Source organism: Tyto alba, unplaced genomic scaffold, assembly GCF_018691265.1.
Source record: "Tyto alba isolate M040663 unplaced genomic scaffold, T.alba_DEE_v4.0 Super-Scaffold_33, whole genome shotgun sequence".
Taxonomy (NCBI): domain Eukaryota; kingdom Metazoa; phylum Chordata; class Aves; order Strigiformes; family Tytonidae; genus Tyto; species Tyto alba.
This window is the reverse complement of record NW_024881308.1, coordinates 3,027,699-3,050,561: the sequence shown is the minus strand read 5'-3', so window position 1 is coordinate 3,050,561 and position 22,863 is coordinate 3,027,699. Positions and strand designations below refer to the sequence as shown.

Below are 22,863 nucleotides of genomic sequence, written 5' to 3'. Positions count from 1 at the left end.
ATGCCCACGGGTGGGGCTGAAGGAAATGTGGACCTGAGATTCCGTAAATCCCCCTGTAAGCTGGAGGGCGAAGGAAATGGAGTAACTGGGAATGCTTCAGAGCACCATGGGGCACAGCTGAGGTCCAGTCAGAATAAATAACACTGAAAGGGATCTGCTGGTGTGCGTGGTGACTCCTGTGGCATGAGGACGCATGGACTGGCTGTCCAGCAATGCTGATAAGCTCAAAAAGCCACCGGCTCATAAAATAACAACAAAATACAGAGGAAGGTGGTGCACAGTATCCTTTAGCCAACAAAGTGTCACTTTATCAAAGAATCCCATGGTGCTCAACACTGCTGTGAAAGGACTGCATGTGGTGTAGACAGACCTGCTGCCTTTGCTGGTCATCATGGCCCAGGACAAGGTGGAGACCTACACATGGGGGAACCTGGGGCAGCTCTGGAAGGAGCAGGTCACCTTCGAAGCATAGATATCACATTAATATAGTGCTTGCGTGTGCTTTAAATCCCCTGATGGTGCCCCTCTGGTCAGCTACCGCTGCTCCTGGGAAGGTGCTGGGTTGTCCTTGAGTGGTGGCTGTCACTTCAGACAAAGGCAATCCCAGAGCTTTTATACACAAGCTGTTTCTGCCTTCAGATCTTCCAGCTCCTCACACTGTGCTAATTCCTCGCTGCTTGTCTCCCGAATTACCCGCTGTGACACAGTGTGATTGGGAGCCAGGTCTTTACATGCTAACGATTGATGCTGAGCTCTGATAATGCGATAACATCGCTATCGGTTAGCTGTGACAAGCAAGATTTTCTACTGCGTCCTGTTGGGGGATTTGGTTTTGGCTCCTGCAGAGGTAGGTTTGCTTCTGTAATGGACCTCTGGGGAGTCACTTTGGAAAATTGTGTTTATTTGTGGAAATACAGCACCGTGGGCCGCCGGAATATGAAAAAAAAAACCTCAGCCTGTTGGTCTTGGGATTTCCTTTCCCAACTGATTGATGACTACTTCTTCTCTTCTCATCGGAGCCCCAGCCCAAGCTGGTGTCTGGGTCTGCCATCACAACAGAGTGATTAACTGGGGAGCCACTTACTTCCAACAGGAAAGCATTATTTTCCACTTCAGAGTTTGGATGTAGGCCTGTGCAGAGAGGAAGACCCCTCCGTAGCCTCGGCCAGCTGCAGAACGAGCCCTTCATTCCATGTCAGCTCTGAGGTTGCCCTGGGCATGTACAGAGTTCGGCTCCACTCCAGCCCCATGGTGGCCTGACCCGCTCAGCAGAGCATCTCATGGCTCTGCAGGTTCTGGAGGATGATGAGGGTTACGTATCTTGAGTGCAACCACCCAGCTCCTTATGCTCGTAGCCAGGCATTCACTCCAACCTCTACTCACTCATGCGATTGGGCAGAGTAGTGGACCCAAACTGGTGCCCAGCAGTGCTCTGGCAGCTTGCTTGCGAGTGTGAAGTGGTACCCAGTCCCTCACTGCTCTGACAAACTGGTAGGACCTCATGGGGAGCCAACCCATCAGAAGGGGCTGCCTTGGTGCCTGCATGCAACAGGTCGGTTGCGTTAGCTCTTCTGCTCTGCTCCAGGATTTGTTTGGTAGAGCCCTGGGCATCCCCCTTCTTGAAGCCTGAGTGTCTCAGGGTGGGTGCAGCTGGCAGGTACCCGGGCAAGGGAGCGTGGGTGCCCACGAGGGAGTGTGTACCGTGGGTGCCCGGGCGAGGGGAGCGTGCTGATGCAGGTAGCCAGGGAGCAGGCGAGCGCGCGATGTGGGGACCACGGGTGGGGAGCATGCGTGCCACCAGTCCTATGTGGTCCTGCGCCTTTGGGGAAGGCTTAGAGCTTTCCCTGCCAGGTGCTGCACGAGGCCAGGCTGGTCAGAGCTATGATGGGAACCGAAAATCAGAGACAGGGATGCGCTAGCCTTTCGCAGGGAAGTACATCCTGATACTGGACCCAGCTGAAGGACCACTGTCACAGCAGTCTTAGCTCCTGCCAGCAGGTTGAAAGGTGGCAAAGCTGACCCAGAGCTCTGCGTTTGGCCCATGCATCCATCACCCATATCACAGTTCTGCCAAGGATCGTGCTGGCTCTCACTTGTTGGTGACGCTGCTTTCATGATCAGCAGCCTCTGAGCAAGCCTGAATTAAATTTATGTCAAACTGGGAAATCCATCAGCAGCCATCAGAAGTGTCTGAGCTGATGCTGTATAGCTCAGGTCTATGCATCTGTGTACACTGTAAAGGGCAAAATATGACTTGGCTTTTATTACTTTAATTAAAACATGAGTGAAGAGTATGAGATTCATATTAAATTGTATTTTCCTGGCTGCTGTGTGAAGGAGCTAACTGATCTGATTACCATGAAGATTACAAACTATCAAAGTGAAAAAGAGCTTTTTGCAAGTATTTCATATTAAACCTTCAAACATAACACTTTAAGAATAATTATAGTTGTATTACTGGAAAATGATTCATGAATTCTGAATAAATATAAGACCCTTAAAGGGAAATGTTCCAAGACCACAGTTTTCGTTCCAATCTGATGAAATTTAGTATCATTTTGCAGCTGTAGAATAAAATGAAAAAAAATATGTACATAGACTGTATTGAGTATATGTCAGACTAAACTAATGAGATTTTTTTCGTCAACTCTAAGCACGTACACAGACAAATGGAATATCCATTCTCGTTTTCTGTAATAGAAAGCACTGAAAGAGAAGGCAGAAAGGATCTTACTGCTCACAAGTCTTTATTCTACCCTTGATTGTTAAATAATATATTTTAAGTTCTCATATCTCGACTGCAGAATGTTTGAACTGACATTAATGGGTATATAAGAGAAAGAAGCAAGCTTAAAAAAAAAAAAAAGGTGAGGAAGGGCTAGGATTGGGAATTTTATTAGTATTCCCAGTGGGCTGTAATAAAGATACTTTTCACACAATACAGTGAATGTTTACAGCAGACAATTTAGTTTCCTTCCAACAATTATGAGAGAAATTGAATCTCAGGAAATGTTAGTTTTCTCTAAAATTAGACATAACAATGAAGATACCCCTGAAAGTTTATTAAGGAGGGAAGAAAAAAAATAAGCCATCAGTCTCTGGAAGACAATTTAGCAAATTTATTTTAAGAATTCCAGATGACTTCTAAACAAAAACACACACCTATGTGGTGCTGAGGTCTCGTGCTCCCCAAGCCGGCCTCAGAGCTGCGGGCTGCTTTTCTGTCAAGGAGCTTTTTTTTTTTTTCCCAGGCTTCAGCAATTCCTAGTGCATTTTGGAAGCAAATACCCTAAAGGTGCTTGTTTCCACCCAGGACCTGGCTGTAGGAGGATGCCTGTCACTTCTGCAAGCAGATGGGGCACAAGGTAGTAGCAAGTTGTGCTCTTCTACGGGCAGGTCAGGATGCTACAAGCCTGGGAGCCTGCACTGGTATCAGAAGGAAGGTGTGTGGTCCTTACCTGCCCACCCCTCATCCCAGAACAGGTTTCTTGCACTGAACACGTGAAAGGGAAACATCATTATTTACATCAAAAGTAGCAAAGCTGTAGGAGCCCCATTTCATAAAATCAGCAGGCTGTTTGCTCACCAGAGTGTTAGGAAGTTGAAAGCTGTGTATTTTTGCATGAATATTCGCATGCCTTCTTGCAGGTGCAGTTTATGTTGATGCTTCTGCAAACGTGATGTTTCATCCACCCCCCTGCACAAGCACAGAGATCTGTGTGCAGTCGCATGTGTGTTTGCATGCACAAAGGACTAGTTAGCAAAACACTGTGAGCTCAGGCCTTTAAGTTTTTTGCAAGAAAATTGGTCATGGAATGTCAAGAGAGGAGCTGCAGGGAAAAGATGGAAATTATTGGGCACTTGAATGTAACTGCAGGAATGAATTTATCATGCTCACACAGAGGTGCTGGGGGTCAAAAAAGGAAAGCCACTCTGTAAAACACAGAAAACTCTTTAGTTCTTTCAGCAGCTCTTGCTGTGGTGTTTAATTTTTGAAGCACTACAATTTGAACATGCAGTGTATTTCTACTTGCCCTGCTTTCCAGACTTCTGCATTGAGGGTTACTGCAACATCCGTGTTAGAGACACCTACTTTCTTCTACTTGTATGTTTTTTGTTTTGTCCGTGCAGTCCTTGATTGCCAACTTCTGCCTCACTCTGTTCCAGTCTGGAAAGATTCCTGTTATTTGATATGAGGAATAGGAATGGGAGGAGAAATGGTGAAAGCTGATGCATCTTAGCTTGCAGCGAAGCTTCTCTAGTAATTTTCCTCAAAAGGATCTGTCCCATTTTGATTGTATTTGGGGCTAGACTGGGATGATGTTTTTTGGTAACACCAAATAGGACTCTTGAGGTACCCGGTTTGGTACCAGTATTAGCAATTGAAGCACTCAGCTCTGAGTTGTCACAGGTTTATGGAAATACCTAGGCTTTGTGTAGGCTTGGATTTGAAGGATGGCAGCTGAAGCCCTTAAGTACACTGGCAAATGTGAGTTTTTACCATGGGATCAATGTTTTGGCTTCGTTACCTGCAGCCCTGTTGTGCTCACAGCCTCCCCTGCCTCTCCATTAGCATCTCTCTCTCGTTTTGGCTTTTCCGCTTCTGCCCATTTCCCTGGGAAAAATTCAGGCTCTACCTGGCATGTTGTAAACTAGTAAAAATAATAGAAAAATCTCTCCAACTGCTTAATGGAAGAAGTGTTTCGATTGGATTGGCTTCTGGATAGCTGGGGCTGGTTTTCTTTGGATGCAGCTGCTAAGGGAGTGCCTCCCACCTCATGCCTTGGGTGTTGGGCTGGGCTCCTCATGGCCATGCAATGAAGGTTGTGCTGGTGATGATTTGAGCCCTCTTGCACCTTCATCTCCTCTGCAAAGCTCTTCCCTGAGTCAAGAAATGCTGTCTGTTGCCTCTAGAGTTACTAGTGCCTCCAACAGTCCTTTCTCACCGCCAGCACTGGCGGTGATCACGGCTCCAGGCTCCAGGCTGTGACCAGCAGACTGGTGTCCCAGCTGTCCTTCTAGATGGAGATTTGTCATTACTTTAGGGAAGCATTGCTATTTTGATTGTTAATTTGATAGTTTTCCTTCTCGCCTTCCTCTTGAAAGGATGGTATCTACTCTAGCTATTACTTTTATAAAGATTGCTTAATCCTTTAGAAGGTATTTGATGAGTATCTGTGATTTAGGACATGGATGAGCCCCTCACAGCAATGTGTGTGTTCCTGCCTTTTTTTAGATACCATATATAAGCCTGTTTTTATTAAAGAAAAAAAAAAAATAACAAACACCACACTTAAAATTGTTAAAGATAAAATCTGTTTGTTTCCTAAAATTCACATATTGGAGTCTTAAGGCTGAGATTTTCACGCCTACACTGGGGACTTGGATACTTGGCCATGCACCATGTTACAGTTCTCACAATTTTGTCGTGAGTCTTTTGGTGCTTCGTGCTTTCCCTAACAGCCCAGCACGTTTGTGCTCTTGTGACATGACAGCTTCTGCTTTGGATAAGTGAGTAAAAGAATAAAATTCTTGCACTCATGGTTGTGGAGGAAGGCTTGTGGTGCTCAGAAGCTCAGTAAATGCAAAGGAGGTAGAGAGAGATTCCGGGTGATTATCTTGACAACTCATGAACTGGGAGGACTGGCACATTGACGAGTTTTGCATATTTAGGGTCTGCAAGGGGCAAGGCATCCCGATCTCATAGATAATCTGTAGGATCTCCATTGATCAACCAAAGCAAGTCATACTTAGCTGCAGACAGACATTGCCTGCTCTGGCTTTGGAGGCAGTGCCTGCCCAAACCCAATCATTGGGATTGAAATTGGGTAGATGCTCTTGCCATCTCATCTCAGGGTTTACTTTGGCAAAGCTGATTCCGAGGTATCTGGCTTTGGCTCTTCTCCTGCCTGCCAGCGCCAGATTCTAGGGCTGAGGGTCTTTGGGATAATGTGGGAGGCTGATTTATTGTGCTGGTGGTTTCAGTTAATTTCCTTTTCCCATTTCGGCAACTTTCTGCAGTCTGAAGTGTTTGGCAGTGGATGGGTGGGTAAAGGATTTCAAGCTCCTTTTGGGGATAAAGAGGAGAGAGGGGAGGGAAGAAGGTGGCATTTTACAAAGCATTGATATGTTCTTAATTTTAATAAAATAAAAGGTAAGCAGCACCTTAGCTGCTAAGGCGACAGGTGCTTAAGAAGCACTGAATAAATACATAAAACATATTTGCTGAAGGCATTTGTCGTTGGAAGTTTAAACATTAAACATGCCTGCTTTGTCTGATACCGTAATAAAGCAGGGATGTTCAGAGAGCCATTAGTGGTGCTCTGACTACAGCTTTACATCTTCACTATACCTACCGAGGAAGCCGCATTGTATCAGCAATGCCTCAGTGAGTTTTGCCCCCAGAAGGGAAAGTAAGTGAATTCTGGGAGAGATTTCAATGAGGGCTTGGGCTTTTTTGTAGTGCATTTTCCCTTTCGTATTGATCGACATGGATGTTTTGGTATTGTTCCCTTGTAAAGTGCTGGGGCAGGTCCACGGGAGGCAGCAGCTCTGCCATTGTCTTGGCATCCCCAGGCTTAATAAAAGCTGGCTTGGGGCCTGATGAGACAAATAAACAGGTTTGTGTATTTAGTTTTTTTAAATTACAGGATAAGGAGGAGCACAGATACTCAATCCATTAAGAAATAACTAGGTGGGTGATTCACTACCATTTGTGTAAATGGCACTAACTCTGGTCTGCCTGCACAATTTATTAATACTTCACGGGAGGAAAAAAAATTATTTTAATCTCATAATGGATGATGAGCTGTGAAATTGCTTCTGCAGCAGCTGGGCACCCTGGGGGAGGTGCTAGATTGCACCACATTATGCAAGCTCTCCCCACATCTCTGCCTTCCTCGTGCTAATCAGACACATCAAATCTGGGCGATGGGGAGGGGGATGCCACTGCTTCTGTCGCATTTTATTACTTCTTTTTTTTTTTTTTTTTTTTTTTAATATATGTAGCTTTCTTGTCAATTTGCTTTGGGGTCCCAAGTCTGACTTGAGAAGTGTGTCGCCTCAAATCTGAGTGGATTTGTAGGGAACGATGCTTTGGGCTTCAAAGGTCCTGGCCTGGTCCCTGCCACCACGCTGGCCTGGCTCACAACATTAAATAACTAGAAATTTAGCAAATGTATTGGGGCTGACCCAATTTGTGATTTCATGTGGCTGATACCCTCACTTTGTAGGCAAGAGGACCAAGAGCTGTTGCTGTTGAACAGCAGCTTTGCTCTGCCTTTGTAGGTTTGGACTGGGACCATGAGTAGCACCAACACTCCGAGCACTGTGAAGTTTTGTTTGTGGACTGAAAGGACAGCCTGGGGTTAAGTACTTTGGTTGCATGTGGGAAGACGGTGCATATGTATAATGCTGAGAGCAAAGCAGGTGTAGTGCAGGGTCTCTTAGGATAAAGGTGCACATTGCCCTCTTAGCTCCAGCAAAGGGATTTGCAGGGTCTGCTTCTGCAAGCGTGCTGCTGGGGTACCCTCAGCTGTGTGTGCATGTCTCCCACGCCTTGCAAACACCAGTCCTGGTGTGCGAGGACCGCACAGGGCTTCATTTGAAAATTTGTCTTTGCTGATGAGAGAAAAAAAAGATCAGGGCGTATCTGGGAGAAGAAAAGATTTGATTCAAGATGGATTGTGTTGCCATTATGGCTTTACTGGAGGATCTTGCTGCAGACCTCTTGGTGAAGCAGTGTTTGCCACAATACCTGCGGCACAGACTGTGGCTCTGCTGGCCGTGTGCTGTGGGCTAGGATATATCCTTTGAGATAAAACTCTGAAAAACTTTCTACAAAGCATCCATGCAAAGTGTGGCACAAAGGCTTTTTTTGAGCCCTTATCCGCACACCTTCAGTTCTGATCATAAGGGAAATACTCTCTAACATGAAAACTGAAAAGGGACAAGTATGGTACAGAACATAGTTTCCTTCCTGCTCTGGGTCCTTCTGACTCGACTGAAGCCAGGTTGAATCAATTTCTTAGAGTGCTTTTTACTAATTCTTCCTTGCATGCACTCCATTACTGTTTCCAGGCTGCCTTATCTCTTGACCTGCTTACAGTGCATTATACATCATTATATAATGTACCCTTGGCTCAACACAAAATACCAAATCCGTACAGTCCAACAATGAATTTCTGTGAAGTGCACTGATCTTATTATGCAAGTTCAGTATGCCATGAGACAAAAAAAGCAATTATGTAAAATCTGTACTCCTCAAATAGTTCCCAGAAATGCATGATTTTCTTCAGTAGAATATTATCATATTCCTTGTATTCGCTTCCAGGCGAGATACTAGGAAAGAAAAGGGTTTATATTTGTCTGGCCCAGTCTGTCCAATTTTAGATACCCATTGGCTTCTATCTCACTGGATGTACAGTCCCTTCAATGCATTTTAAAAACAGGCAAAAATCATTATAAACAATTTTAAGGAGTCTGATTGTGAGACAGATGACAAAGGCTGCATTTTCCCGACGTGGAGTGGAGCTTGCTATCTCCTGGCTTTCCCTGGAGCACTGCCACGTTTGCTTTGAAAGACTAGGGAAGAATAGCCACAAAAGCATGCAGTGAAATGAAACAGTTCTCTTGTCAGTGTGGGTAGGTAACTAAAACATAGGTGAAGCTAGATATTGCTGCAGGTGATTCAGGAGCAACTATGCATCAAACATGCCTTACAGTCCTGGCCCTGCTTATGAAGATACAACAAAGGGTTTTCAGGAGCTCTGGTTATTGCCGACGTTTGCATAAGTCAATATTGAATACTTCTGAAAATGCTGTCAGCAGACTTTGAGCCCTAATATCCCATCTGCTTATTTGGAACTTGAAGGTCTTTGTTATAGGGACACAGTGCTGCCATACAGAGTTCAGCCTCCAGAGCTGGAGATGGAGGGTCTGGATGTAGCACCTCCACGCGTGCCATAATGTGAATACCCCAGCATGGATCGGGACGGCATGGGTCAGAGGAAGGTGATGCCTGGACATGCTTTGTCTTGTGAAAATGGCATTTCAGAGAAGTAACAACAGAAAATCTGCAAAGCAGTAGTTTGGGGCATGTTTTGTAAGGAACCTGAGGAACTCCCTGACGCTAGATGTTGTTATCAAGAGCTTAATAGAGATGCAAGGAGAGGGAAGGACAGTAAAGCCAGGTGAGAGCAAGGGATGAATCCTCCCCTGTTCTCTGAGGAGCTTCCATAATTGTTCATTAGGGATTTTTATACCTCCTCCCAAAAATGCTGTCTAGTATTGGCCAATTTTTAGGTCAGCATGTTGACGAACTGCTGGTCTGATTGCTTAAGCGGGTCTTGAGTTCTTAGGAGAATGGTATGGGTTTCCATTCCTCCCTGTAAGTGGTTTTATGAGCTTTTCTCTGCATGAGAAGGTGGATCTGGAGGGACAGTTGTCCCAGCAGGTTCAAGTGGAGCTCTCTTTTGGGACATGCTGTGGTTCTGACACAGTCCTTCCCTGAACTCTCCTACAAGGCAATTGCTGCCTTGCAATGACAGGAGGAAAGACTGAGGTATCTGAGGTGGATTATATTTTTCTTCCTCTTTATTCCTGGGGGCAACTACTTCCAAAACTCATTTTTGTCTGTGTCGCTAGGGAGTTAGAGGTCTGTCTCTCTCTCTTTCCTCAGAAGGATAAACACAGCATTACTAATCCTTTATATACCATTGCATGCTGCACCGTTGCTTCCATGCATGTCTATCTGACTTTATGGTGACTGTAACCTTTTCTTGAACCAGAGATTTTCCTGAACAAGAGGCCTTTGGGATCTGTGTGGGCTTTCCTGGATACATTTTTAATAAACACAATAATTTGACTGCAACCCCATTACCTATCCCCTGTTTGTTCTATGGGATAGTCATTTCCATGCCTGCAAAAAAACACTAACTCATAGGGCAATCAAAGGAAGAATGACAACCAGGACAAAATTAGTATGTGTTGTGATAAACCAGTCCATCTTCAGCATCATGCTTTATACATTGCCTGTAAATAATGGCCTCAAAAAGATATTAAATCTTTAGAAAAAATCAAGCTTAATTGTAACTATATTTTTGTTTTCCATTTTGGTTTACGTACAGTATATGACTTTTGCAGAGACATTTTTATTCCAGGAAAATGACAGGCCAACAAGAAGCCATAATTGCACTGATTTTTAGAAGTGCCTGCATTACTACAGATCTGATGTACTGCAAGACATGAATCAGAAAAATTCTATTAAAAAATCCCTTGAATGGCTGACACAGGAGTATTATCCACGATGATTAATTTGACTTGGTCATTATGAACACAGACAAGTCTGACAAAATTGCATTTCATTCCCCACTGAATTCATAAAATCACTATACACATAATAAGAAGTTATAGTTCTCTGCTATCCACTATTCTTGACAGGATTCCAGTCCTGGATAAGATACTGATTAAAAAAAAAAAAAAAAATGTGGAGGGAGAGAGGGAGTTGGGAGCCTTTTTAAAAGCCTACAATAGGGCTGATTTCTTTTGCTATAAATTGTTCATAGAACTCCATTATTTTTAGCTTTTTTTGGTGAAGTGGTGATGCAGGTCAACTGCAGCTTGGACAATATAAAAACTGACTGTAAGCTTTTATTTACGTTGAAGGGGATGCAGCAGAATGGCATACACGTGTTTCACATCATGAATCCCAAGAAGCCTTGTTGGGCTGTACCTGAGGGCACGGGGCAGGGAATGTCACTGCTGTTGCCACAGCCACAAGTGAGTCCTTACCCAGATTGACTCTCAGGGATTGTCCCCTCATACAGATGATTATTAATAACTGATACTCTGTTCTTCATTTCCCACCCACATAGACAAGGTACCAATGGACAGGTTGAGACCAGAGATTTCCAAGCATATTGTTTCTGGCCTCAGTAGCATGTAAAATAACAAAAAAACCCTTTTCTCTGGTGAGTATCAGAATTGGGTGCACACCTCCCAAAACTTTATCTTTCTTAGTGAACTAAGATTTTCTGTTCCCTCTGAATACTGCTGGCTGGTTCCTTTTATATATAGCACCACATTGCAGCCATCCCTTTCCTGCTGTAGCAACTGGCCAAGAAGATCGAAGATTATTAGGGCAAGCAAGAATGTTTAGGAACCTGGTATCTTCCTTCCATGCATATGTGGTTTTATGAAACATGTAGAAAAAGGACTTTTTTTGTGCTGTCGGATTTGGTTGGAACTATCTGACGGGCTCAGCTTTTAGAAGACCCATGGCTCTGTGACTGCATGGGATGTGTGTCTATAGGAGATGGGACAAAGTCAACTCATGGAAAGTTAAAGTGCAAGCATGCAGCTCCATTCAAAGGCGAAGCCGTCCAGTCACACTGTGGTGGAACTGGAGGCTGGATATCTGCTGCAGGCTCTTGTAGCACGTGGAGTCTGCATCAGAGCAGTGCCTGGATGATAGGAGGAAATGGTGACAAATGGGGAATATGGAGGTGTGTGCTTGCTGTTTGGGTGAACCAACGTTTCACGTGGGGTGAACCAAGTACCCACTACTACAGGTATGGCAGAGGAGCACAGAGGTAGGCAGAGCCCAGCTTTCCCGCGGGTTGCCTGCTGCTCTGCTGTGCTCCCAACCTCCCCGGTGTGGCTGCCTGTTACTGAGTATTGTGCAGACGCTTCCAATGCACATTTATGTTCATGCAAGAACTCATTTTTCCCTTTTCAACTGCATTCCCATAGTCAAAAACCTGAGCATGTGAAAATTAATGTAGAAGGGGCTGGGAACACTTCAAAGACAATTTGTAGATTGTATGTGACTGTCTGTTAATAAATACTTCTTTACAGTATTTATCCAACTCTACCCAAGTAATTCATTGGCCTTGCTATTCACACGCTGGATCTCCGTGTGTGAAGATGAGGCAAATCAATTTCCATTCCTAAGACCCAGAGCTGCTGACGCGGAAAATCAGCGCTACTTCACTTCTTGGCACGGGGCTTTGGGAATCACAGGTGCGAGCGCAGCCCTCCAGCACCCCCCACCCCATCCCCACCACCCACCGGAGAAGTGGTGCCAAAGGGGTTTGTTCAATCACACCTTTCCCCTCAGGAATGGGAAGGAAAAAATGAAGCAAAAGGCTCTGGAATTGAGATAAGGACAGGGAGGGGTGATTCACCCATTACCAGCCATGGGCAAAACACCGACTCATTAGGGGAAGAAAAAAGAACATTACTTTAATTCAAACACTAGCAACAACACTTAATAGACAGATGGGACAGTGAGAAGGGTTACCACATCTTAAACACACCTCCCCCAACCCCTCCCTTCTTCCCGGGCTCAGCTCTGCTCCTGCTTTCTTCTCCCTCCTCCCCCACAGTGGCACAGGGGCAGGGGTTGGGGTGCAGTCAGTGCTGCCGCTTATTCCTCCTCCAGGTGGGGAGGACTGCTCGCACTCTTCCCCCATTCCATGTGGCTCCCCTCTCACTGCAGACAGTCCTCCATGAACCTTCTCCACGGTGAGTCCTCCCCATGGGATGCAGCCGTTCCCGTGCTGCCCTGGCGTGGCCCCCCCCTGCATGTTGCAGTCCTCCAAGCCCCAAATGACAGCAGTGGGGGCTGCTTCTCCCCTCAGGGTCCTGGCTTCCTTTAAGTCCAGGCACCTGTCCTGGCGTGGACTCCTCTACAGGCTTCAGGTCAGCCTCTGTCCACTGGTGACCTCCACGGGTAGCAGGGGGGTGGCCCTGCCCTCTCACCATGGGATACAGGGGGGCTCTGCTCTGGTGTACCTCCCCCTGCTTCCTTCTCCTTCCTTCCACTGACCTCGGTGTTCCATAAGTGTCCTTCTCACAACTCCTCCTCAAAACCAGTTTCTCCTCCCAGGTTCCCCTTCTCAAATCCGTTATCACAGAGGCACAGCCACCATCACGAATTAGCTCGGCCTTGGCCAGAGGTGGGTCCGACTTGCTGCCAGGGTGTCGTGGTTTGGTCCTGGTTGGCAGCCAACCACAATGCAGCAGCTCTCTCTCCCATCCCCTCCAGCAATGAGAAGGGACAGAGAGCCAGGCTTGGGGTCCGAGATAGGACTGGGATGGGGAGAAAATTCCCCTTTATGGTCACGAGCAAAAGGCAGACTCGTTAGGGGAAGGAAAAAAAGAACATACATTTATTACAGACACTAACAACACATAACAGAGTAGGACAGTGAGAAGCATTGCCACATCTTGAGAACATCTTCCCCCCACCCCTCCCTTCTTCCCAGGCTCAGCTCTGCTTCCAATATCTCTACCTCCTCCCCCAGTGGCACAGGGGCAGGGATTGGGGGGTGCAGTCAGCGCTGCCACTTCCCTTATCTTCGGTGAGGGGAGTGTCCGGAACTTGTTCCCCCTTCTCCATCGTGGTCCCCCTCTCATAGAAGACAGTCCTCCACAAACTTTCTCCAACATGAGTTCCTCCCATGGGCCACAGCATTCCCCACACTGCTCCGTCATGGGTCACTAACTTCCTCCAACTGGATTCCCTCCCACGGCTGCAGCCCTTCCCGAGCTGCTCGGGCGTGGGACACCCCCACATGCTGCAGTCCTCCCAGCACTGAATTACAGCAGCGGGGCTGCCTTTTCCCATGAGACCCCGGCCTTCTTCGGGCACAGAACCTTGATCATCTGAGCAGGAGCAACAGGCCATAAATCAATGTCTGCTCCACCGTAGATCTTCACGGGTGGCAGGGGGGGCCACCCTGCCGTCTCACCACAGGATACAGGAGGGTCTCTGCCCCGGCATACCTCCCCCCTCCCTTCTTCCTCCGTTCCTCCACTGACCTTGGTGTTCAGGCAGCTGCAGCAACTCCTCCTCACAAGTCCCACTGCCCGTCACCACGTCCCTTCTTAAATACGTTATGGCAGAGGCGCAGCCGATTGGCTCAATTTCCCAAACAGAAGTGGAGCTGACTTGGAGCTGGGGGAGCTTCGAGAAGCTTCTCACAGGTGGCCGTCCCGATAGCCCCCTCCCCTGCCACCAAAAAAACTACCAGTCACTCAACCCAGGACACAGGGGAACTTTCAAGAAGCTTCTCACAGGGGCCACTGCTGTAACCCGCCCCCCCCACTACCAAAACCCCACCACACAAACGCAGCACATCCTGCCACCTGAACTAACATTTCTGCCCCTGTGGCTTCAGTGCTTTGTGCCGAGCACAAAACCTCTGTGGTTCATGTGCCAGAGAAATGTACCAAAACCCCCTTCTTGCAAATACGATCATGCCTGTGCCGAGTAATGTGTGTGGTGGGAGAGCTTTTAAGTTTGGAGTCTTTTAAGGAAGTGCAGGGTAGGTTGCCTTCATTAAGCTTCAATTTTCACTTTTTCATTGTGATTGGACTCTTTTTATATGGCCCAAGATCTTTCAACCTGGTGTGTCCTTCAGCTTGTATGAACGCTGGCACATGGTGCATCCTTTTATATATGTAAGAGAAACAGGGAAAGTCACTGTATGACAAAGCAACATGCTTACCTGGCTTCTGACCTGACCTGCTGCATTATCCAGCTTAGGTACAACTGAGAATACTCCACTAACCACCCGGCTGTTTTTCTGCAGCCCCTTCCCCAGGTAGAGCTTGCGGTGCCGGTGGGAGAGGATCGCTCTCCCTGCGGACACAGCCCTTGGGCCCCGGGTCATGCTGCCATCCCCGGCTCCAGCTGGGGGGAGTTGAGGATTGCCATTGCTGTTCGTGGGACAGCATGGGCACCTCACAGCCTCCGTGTCCTCCCCGTTCTTCCTGCACACCGAGAGCTCATGGTGTAGCCCTTGGTCATACCTCTCAGCCTCACAAATAGCCATGTTCTCCTCACCTTGGAGATATGCCAGGTTGGTTTTGGTCTGCTTAGACCCATCTAATCTCTGAAGTGTCTATAGGGTCACATTCATATGGCAATAAGGTCTTGTGTTAGCTGCAGGAAAAACCTAGTTAGTGAATGAGGGATGGTACAAAGTCCACAGTGTTTTGTGTCATCTGAATGATTAGGGTGGGATGGATCATGCCAGCCTATATATTTCCTTGTACCTTACCAAGAATAAATGTTCTCTCTTAGGCTTATATTTACTGTTGAATGTTATTTGACAGGGCAAATATTTACCTGCAATAATACTGCAAATCTCTATCCTTCTCACTGTGAATAACATTTCTCTGAATCAATGCTTGGCTGCAGCTCCTGGATCCTCACAGATAATCACACGGAACATGACTCAGTGGAGAATTGGGGTCACTGGACATTTGCCATGCTGTCAAGGAGAACGGTTTCCCAGGTCCTTGGTCAAGTCACATCCTCTATGATTAATGCCAAAGCGCAGTGGAGAGATGGTGCTGGCCAGCTGTGGAGTGTTTTGTAAAAAAGGACAGTGCTTTTCTCCCCTTCCAAGAGGAGAAAGGCAGGAGAAAGCTAAAGGCTTAATTTGTAGACATGCTCAACACTTGTAGCTCCCTCCTGAGTCACCTGCACAACAAATTCATAGTGTCTTTTAAAATATGGCTGTGGTTGTGGCTTTGGCTGAATCACAGCTGGTCCCTTGAGAGCTGTACTGCATTAAGATGTCTGGAGCTCCCTTAGTCTCAGATCTGCTGGATGTGTGAAGCCACATGGCCCCTGAGCAGGGGTGGGTGGATGGATCCAAAACAGCCTCCTCTTTGCTGGGAACCCTCCCCTGGGCTTGGGCCCATGGTCAGGCAGGGTGGTTTTGTTACTGGGTGGGAGCTTGCCAGTGCTTGTCTTTATTTGCAGCTCAAGAGGAAGTACAGCATAGGAGCAAAAGCTGAAGCAGCAGCAACACTGAGTGTGGTTTTGAGTCCGATGGCAGAGGCTGTGCAGGGTCGCTGTGCCTGTCAGGCCATCTCACAGGGACACCCAGGGCGCCTTTTAACCCACAGCTGTGCTCTGTGTTTGCAGCAGAGGTGAGCCACTTGCCAGCGACAGACCAGTCCCCAAAGCCACCCTCAGCCTCGGAGCCTTCTCCTGTGCAAGGCTCTGCATACTACAAGGCAGAGAAATGTCTGGGCTCAGTATACATGAGCTAGAAGAAGTGGAAATCTGGAATAGAAGTGGAATCTTTGAATAGATCAGAGTGGGAGCTGGGAGCGGGCATCTCCGTTCCCATCCCTGCACGCCCCATCAGTCTCAGGTGCGCTGGTGATTGGGTGCAAGCACATCCAGGGGTGTTGTAACAAAGCTGAGTGATCTGGCCTGGCTTTCTCAAAGCAGACAAGAAGGCTTCGTGGCTGAAGAGCTCACTACCTGCCCTGCTGCCTGCTCCCAGGGCAGCCCCCATGTCTGCAAGGCAGCTCTGCCTCCAGCACTGCTCGCCTGACCTTCCCCTGCGCTGCCTGGTGCAGCTTGCTGATAGGAGCAGAAGAAAACTGGGATCGTTTCTCTCCCACCCTGGAGCAGCAGCAGCAGAAGCATGTTCCTTTGTTGCAGGCATTTTTGCTTCGTTGCAGCAATGGTAGATACTTGCTGTGAAAATGCTGGGTGCTATTTCCAGCTTGCTCATTGCTGGATGCTGACAGTCCTGGATGCTGACAGTCCGGAGTGAAAGCTCCTCGCTTCTCTCCTTGACCCACAGTAACTTTCAGATGCAGCTTAAGGGCATGTAGAGAAGATGTCCACAGCTCAATGAGCTTATAATTCAGGTACTTATGCAGCCATATAAAAGAAGATCCAGTTTTACTGTTAAAACTGAGGCTTCCCGTGCCTGTGAGACAGACAGAGGGACCAGCTCATTCCCCTGTAAAGCTCTTGTTCTCCACCTACTCTCTTGATTCAGCTCCATGTCCATATGGGGCACCCTTTAACTGCAACTCCTGCTTCTTCTGCACCCACAGACATGCACTGCAGAGCCTCCAGGGCCCCAGTCAGCACAGCTTTGCTCAGGGTGTGCACAGCGCTATTGCTTGAGCATGCATGCAGGAGGCAGGGACTCATGTCCTCCCTCTTCATCCTACAATAGCTCTGCTCCCCCTGGTTGACCAGGGCTATCCTGCCTGCTTCTGCTGTGTTACCCTCTGTTCTCCATCATCCTACCCCCAGGGACTTGCTCCTTCCAGCTCTTTAACCCTTTTCCAGCCCCACCACTTCCCTGTCCTCCCTCTCAGCCTTTTCCTGCTGCACAAGCTGCTGTGTCCTTCCCTGTTAGCCTCATGTGGGTCACCTGCAGATCCTGGGGGTTTTTGAGTGCCTCCAATTTATCTCTCTGTCCCTGTCTTGAAAAGCATCAGGGAGTACAGGAAGCACATCGTCCCCGTGGCGGGGAGCAGCGCTGGGGAGGGCACATTGGGGTGGCTCCAAGACCCTCTGGTGCTTTGGGAGCACAGGTTGTGCCTGCTGGTGCCACTGCAGCTCTGGCAGTGGGACCTTGCTGGGCAAGTCGCCCCGTGCTCTCGCAAGGGGTTCAGCAATTCTGATTTTCCTTTCAAATGAATGCAAACAGCGTGTGCCAAGCCCTGTGCTTGTGAGCTAGGAGGGAGCAGCAGGCAATGTGGTTACCTGGTCTCACTCCTCTTGGTCCTGGGTGTGACCTGGGTGTCACCCTGCTGGGAACCAGAGCCTTTCTCCCCATTACAGATCCCTCCACATTTCCCTGGGCCGAAGGTGCAGATCTAGGGAGCTGTGGCCCAGCAAGACATGATGAAAGGGTGGCGGGGAAACTGCGTAGCATGAGCACAGCAAGATGGATGCATCTTTTCATGTCCCTGCATCACCTTCCCTCCAGCCCTCTGTCATCTGACCCTGAATCTGCAGGTGGGCAGAGATGGTCCAGGGACCCCTGTTCAGACTTGGATTTCGAGAAGGAAATGCTGGTTTTAAATATGATTTTGCTGCTGTTGGAGGTTGGTTGTACCTGCTGCAATGCCATCCTGTGGCATCACTGTTCAAGCATGGGGCATAGCCCCAGTGCTGTGCTCGGGGCAGTCTGGTCCATGCCTGGCACCTGGCGCTGCAGCACAGCCCCTATAGCTGGAGGACAGAGATGCACGGGGGTCTGTGGGCAAGGCAGGAGTCAGAGAAGAGGCTCTGTCCTCTCTCTGAGAGTGCTTGGCTCGATCGGGTTGCTCCATCCCGCTGCAGGCACAAGCAGGGGTTTGCCACTCCAAGCAGCACCCGTCTGCCCTGCAGTGCGAGCTGAGGGAGGGTTTGCAAGGAGAGGCTGCTTGTTTCAGCTGATTTCAGTGTTTTAATTTGAAGAGGAATAATGTGTAATCACAACAACTGTCATCTGTTTGACAGTGGAAAATCCTAGATCTTCTGTGCTTTTTTTGTGCGCCGTAATGGGCAGTCTTTTAGCAGAGCGAGCTTCTCTGCGCTCGTGTTTGGAGTCCTGGTGGGATGAATGGGTTCAGACCAGCTCACTAATCTAATTTGTAATGTATCCTTATAACGTATAATTGGCTGTTTAATTTAATTCAAATTAACATAAGAATAGAAAATATAATCTTCAGCGGAGCCCACATGGTGGTAGAAAGGAGTGTTGGGTGTTACTGGCAAAGTGTTTGAGACGACGGCTTTTGTGCTCGTGGCTTGAGACCACCCTTCGTGGGGATGGAGTCGTCACCTTGGATGTGTCAATAGGCACCTTGTGTGACAATAAATCACCCCCCTTTCCCACCCTTTTAAGTGTCTATCTGTCTCATCTCCCTTCCTTATCTTTCTGGCGATCTATTTAAAACATATATAGAATAAATGCGGCTTGCTTTGGAAAATTGTTCGTAGAGATAGGGTGTAAAAGCTGGCAGGCGCCGAGTCTGATTATGTTGATTGGATATTGTCTAATCTGATTTTGATTGTGTACAGCTTTGATTGTAATTTTGATATGTCTGCACAATACTGTAGCTATTCGGAAAGCTTTGTGATTTAAACAGGTCTGTTTTTTTTGTTGTTTTTTTTTTTTTTTTCCCTGGGCTGAATAGAACAGAGGCAGAAATGCGCAGGGGGGTGAGCAGGGCGACCGGCTTTCGCGCTCCTTACAAAACCGCCTCAAAGCCCTTTGGTGAGCTGCTCTGCAGCAACACAAGGAACTTGTAGTTTTGAAGAGAGCTTTAGGAAACTTTGAGTGGGTTTTACATAATTTAGTTAAGTACAGCAAAGCCACTTGCTTATATACCTGATACCAAAATAAACCAGCTGGAGGAACAAGTTTGCTGTGCAATGATTTATTTAAATCCCTTTCCGTAAAGCATGGAGTGAAATCCTCTTAAATAACTGGGAAAGAATCGGTGTACCTCGAAGAACATAGCCCAAATGGAAACCTAACTACTAGACGTATTAAATGGGATCTATCTGTCTGCTGTTGTGCACATCCTCTCAGCCCCCTGCCTTCCCTGTATAATACCACTGCTAGACAGAAGCTGGCTGGAAAAATAGCTGGGCTTGAATTTCCCATGAACAACAACTGTTGGCACAGAGCTATCTCAGCCCAGGCTCCGTCTTGCATTTCTGGCATACTCGTATTTCCCCACAGCCAGTGGGAATCTCAGGCAAATGGGAAGGGTTGGGCGGGATGTGCAGTACCTGCTCTATTCCGTGTCTCTTTTTGCAACGGAATGAGGGGAGGCAAAAGGTGGAGGTTCAGCTTAGCAGAACATGAGCTGCTCCCAGCCCCAGTTTTGGGGTGAGGCAAGAGTGACCCCCGGCTCTGACACCCCACAGGGTCTCTCCCAGGCCGTGCTGGATCACTCTCCAGGAAACCCTTCCACAGGTACCTCCTTGCTCCCCACTGCCTCTCCCACTGACTTCTGTATGCCCATTAAATATGGCTTTTATTTTATTTTATTTTATTTTATTTTATTTTATTTTATTTTATTTTATTTTATTAAGGGTTTTCTCACTGCAGTCTGGGGTAATGAAGAGCATGAAGCCGAGTATGAGCTCTGGGGCAGTGGATTAATAAAGCCTACAGTGCTTAACTGGTTTTGCACACATCTGGGGTTTTGCTCTTAAATCAAGTATTAAGTCAAAATCCAACCATGAAACTAGGTGATCTGGGAAATTTAGCTTAAAATCCATGTGTATAATACTATAGCTAATCAGAATTTCATATGCTATAATAATATGTGAAACAGTATATGTTTAGAATAAACCTCCTCTGCCAGGTGCTCATTATAATACTCATTGATAATTAATAATTTTGGGTAGATTCACACTTACATTATGAAGCAAATATATTTTTGTCCAAAGTGAAAGCTATTGCACAGGTGCAATAACATATTCTTTCTCCATATAAATTGGAATGCTTAAAAGTAAACAAGGCACCAAAAAAAACAAGGAGCATGGGGAGCACCAACATCTGTGTGTGTTCGTGGTCACCTCAAGGGAGCACTGGTAGGGAAGTGAGGGAACACTTGTCCGAATTAAATTTGGATGAGGATATAAGGAAGGACAAATCTCCGTGTGTGTTGGAGTCATGCAGGCTTTCTTTAAAGGATTTTTTAAAAAGTGACGGCTGTGTTTCCAAATCTCCTTCCCTGGTTGTAGCTTCTGTGCTGGAGTTTGTGTGGTAACAGTGGGAATTTTGTTGCCAAGTACTATTTATTTCTATGGAGCTAATTATCATAAAAGGTCTTGAAAATACAAACTGTAGATACTGTAAGAGCTGAGCTGAGTGCCCAGGGAGGGTCTTTGACTTAAAAACCAGCAGCTGATTGGGAAATGGCCAAGTGTTCTTACATGGCTGTGGGCTCTGGGTGCAATCCAGGCGTGGAGGTTTCTGCTGAGGTTTTGGCGAGCTAAAGGTGTGCTAGAGGGATGCAGGGGGAGAGGAGAGCAGGGGGGATGCCCCAGGTGGATCCGAGGTGTGCGAGGACCCATGGTGTCTCTGACACAGTCACTACCTGGCTCCTACCTAGCTACAACCTGCTGGTGTCAGGGACCAGCGATGTCTTTTTTGTTAAAACAAAACCACTTTCACTGGAACGGGCTTTTGTATTTCTTACACATATAATAATTTTTCTTTGCTGAAGCAACAAGGCAGTGATGCATTGCAAAATGTCTTTTTCATGTTTTAGACATATAATGGCCAGAATGAGAATAACGAAGACTATGAGATCCCTCCCATAACGCCTCCTAATCTCCCGGACCCTTCCCTCCTGCACTTGGTGGACCACGAAACTGGATATCACTCCCTGTGCCACAGCCTCCCCCCGAACAGCCTGATACCAGCGTACCCCTACCAGAACATGGACCTGCCGGCCATCATGGTCTCCAACATGTTGAGTCAGGATGGGCATCTTCTCTCCAGCCAGCTACCCACGGTCAGTGACTTTCCCCTCTTACTGTCTTTAATTAAAGCTGCTCTGTGTTTCGAGTTGGGAGTCAACTGAACGTAGGAGGATGTTGACGATGACTTGTTTGCACGGGGGGGTTGGGAAGAGCTGGTGACCCAGCCTGGCCTCGCTGCGCTGCTGCCCACCAGGGTCGGGGCGCGGAGGCAGACACTGCAGTCGTCCGCGCAGCCATGCTCGTGGTAGCAATTTGACGTTTCCAGTCTGGTGTCTTCCTGAGCCTTATTAATGACTCAAGAGCAGGGGGGAAGGTTGCTTTCCTCCACGTGCGCAACAGCATCACCGAACCGAGCAAAGTGCAAATGCTTCGTCCCCCCCTTGTGAAGGCGACCAGCCAAACCCCCGCACTCATAGCCCCTGCGTCGTTTCTCCTGCTGGGAGAAGCCCCCAGCCCATCACCCCTGTGTCCTGCTGCCGGGGTGGCCCCGGTGGCATCCGCAGGAGGAGCAGGGATGCTCCGTGAAGGGAAAGCTGTCCTATTGATTTCAAGGGGAACACAATCCCTCCTTGCATTTGCAAACTCAAATTGCTTCTTGGCTCACACCATGGCAAGGGGATACCTTGCGAAGTTTCAAATGACTCTTCTGTGGGAATAAATAAGGCAGGGATAATGAAGTAAAGTGCAGCTCTGGGAAGAAACTTCAGGGCTAATTAGACCTTATGACGCTTCTGTATCAGCAGCACTGAGGAAAGGTTGTGACTTGATTTTGACAGTGGTATTGAATTAATACTGTTGCTGTTTAATAATATTTTCCTCTTTAGAAGATTTAGCCCTATGGTTAGTTTTCTACATTGTTTTTCTCTAAAATCATTGATTTTCCTGGGTGCCGCTGGGTGGCATAAATATCAGAGTTAATTTCACTTAAATAGCATGCCTGCGAGTCTGCCACTGCCCTAGCTGGAGAACATTTGGTGTTGATTGCTTGAATAGATAACGGTCTGAAAGGTAGTGATATTTAAATATTTAAATGGGATATTATCTCTTAGTCTAGGAAAATCCCAAGGCTTTCTAAAGTGTTGATGTGTCTCCAAGTTTCATTGTTAGTGTGTTTGAGAAAAATATCATGTTCTGCCCATCAATATTGAACACGGGCGTATTGCTATGGAATTAAATATTACTTAGGCCTCTGTGTTAGCTTTTAGGTTCTTAGGTGATTAAAACATTCATTTCTGAGACAAAAAGAGTCAATTTCAGATGAAATATTTTTCCCTGGTTTAATTTAAAGCACAGCCCCTTTGCCTGACCCCTATTTTCATAACACGGTAATTTTATCCTGTGTTGATTGTCTCATTTTTGAGAGGTGGTATTGCACTTATAAATCACTTTCTAAAATACCTAAAGAAACAAGAATAGTAGGATTTATTAAGCAGCTTCTGTACGTCTGAAATAATTTATTTTGGAGTAGTCCTTGGGAAATGTTCTCTTTCTTACTTTATGGTACTGTTTTACAAATGCAGCATCGTGACAATAAATCAGGACTGAGCCAGAGAAGATAAGAAGGGGGCTTAGTGGGCTGTAAACGTAGAATAGAGAGA

General features: G+C 47.0%; 1 protein-coding gene across 6 annotated transcripts in view; it reads left to right on the top strand.

Annotated features, from left to right (window-relative positions):
- Window positions 1-22,863, top strand: part of TOX2 (TOX high mobility group box family member 2) — a 155,845-nt gene that overhangs the window by 70,801 nt on the left and 62,181 nt on the right. For all 6 annotated transcript variants that reach the window (XM_042801188.1, XM_033003643.2, XM_033003646.2 and 3 more), the window contains exon 3: window positions 21,052-21,297. In XM_042801188.1, coding sequence (XP_042657122.1) covers window positions 21,052-21,297 — 246 coding nt within the window. The remainder of the gene's footprint in view (window positions 1-21,051; window positions 21,298-22,863) is intronic.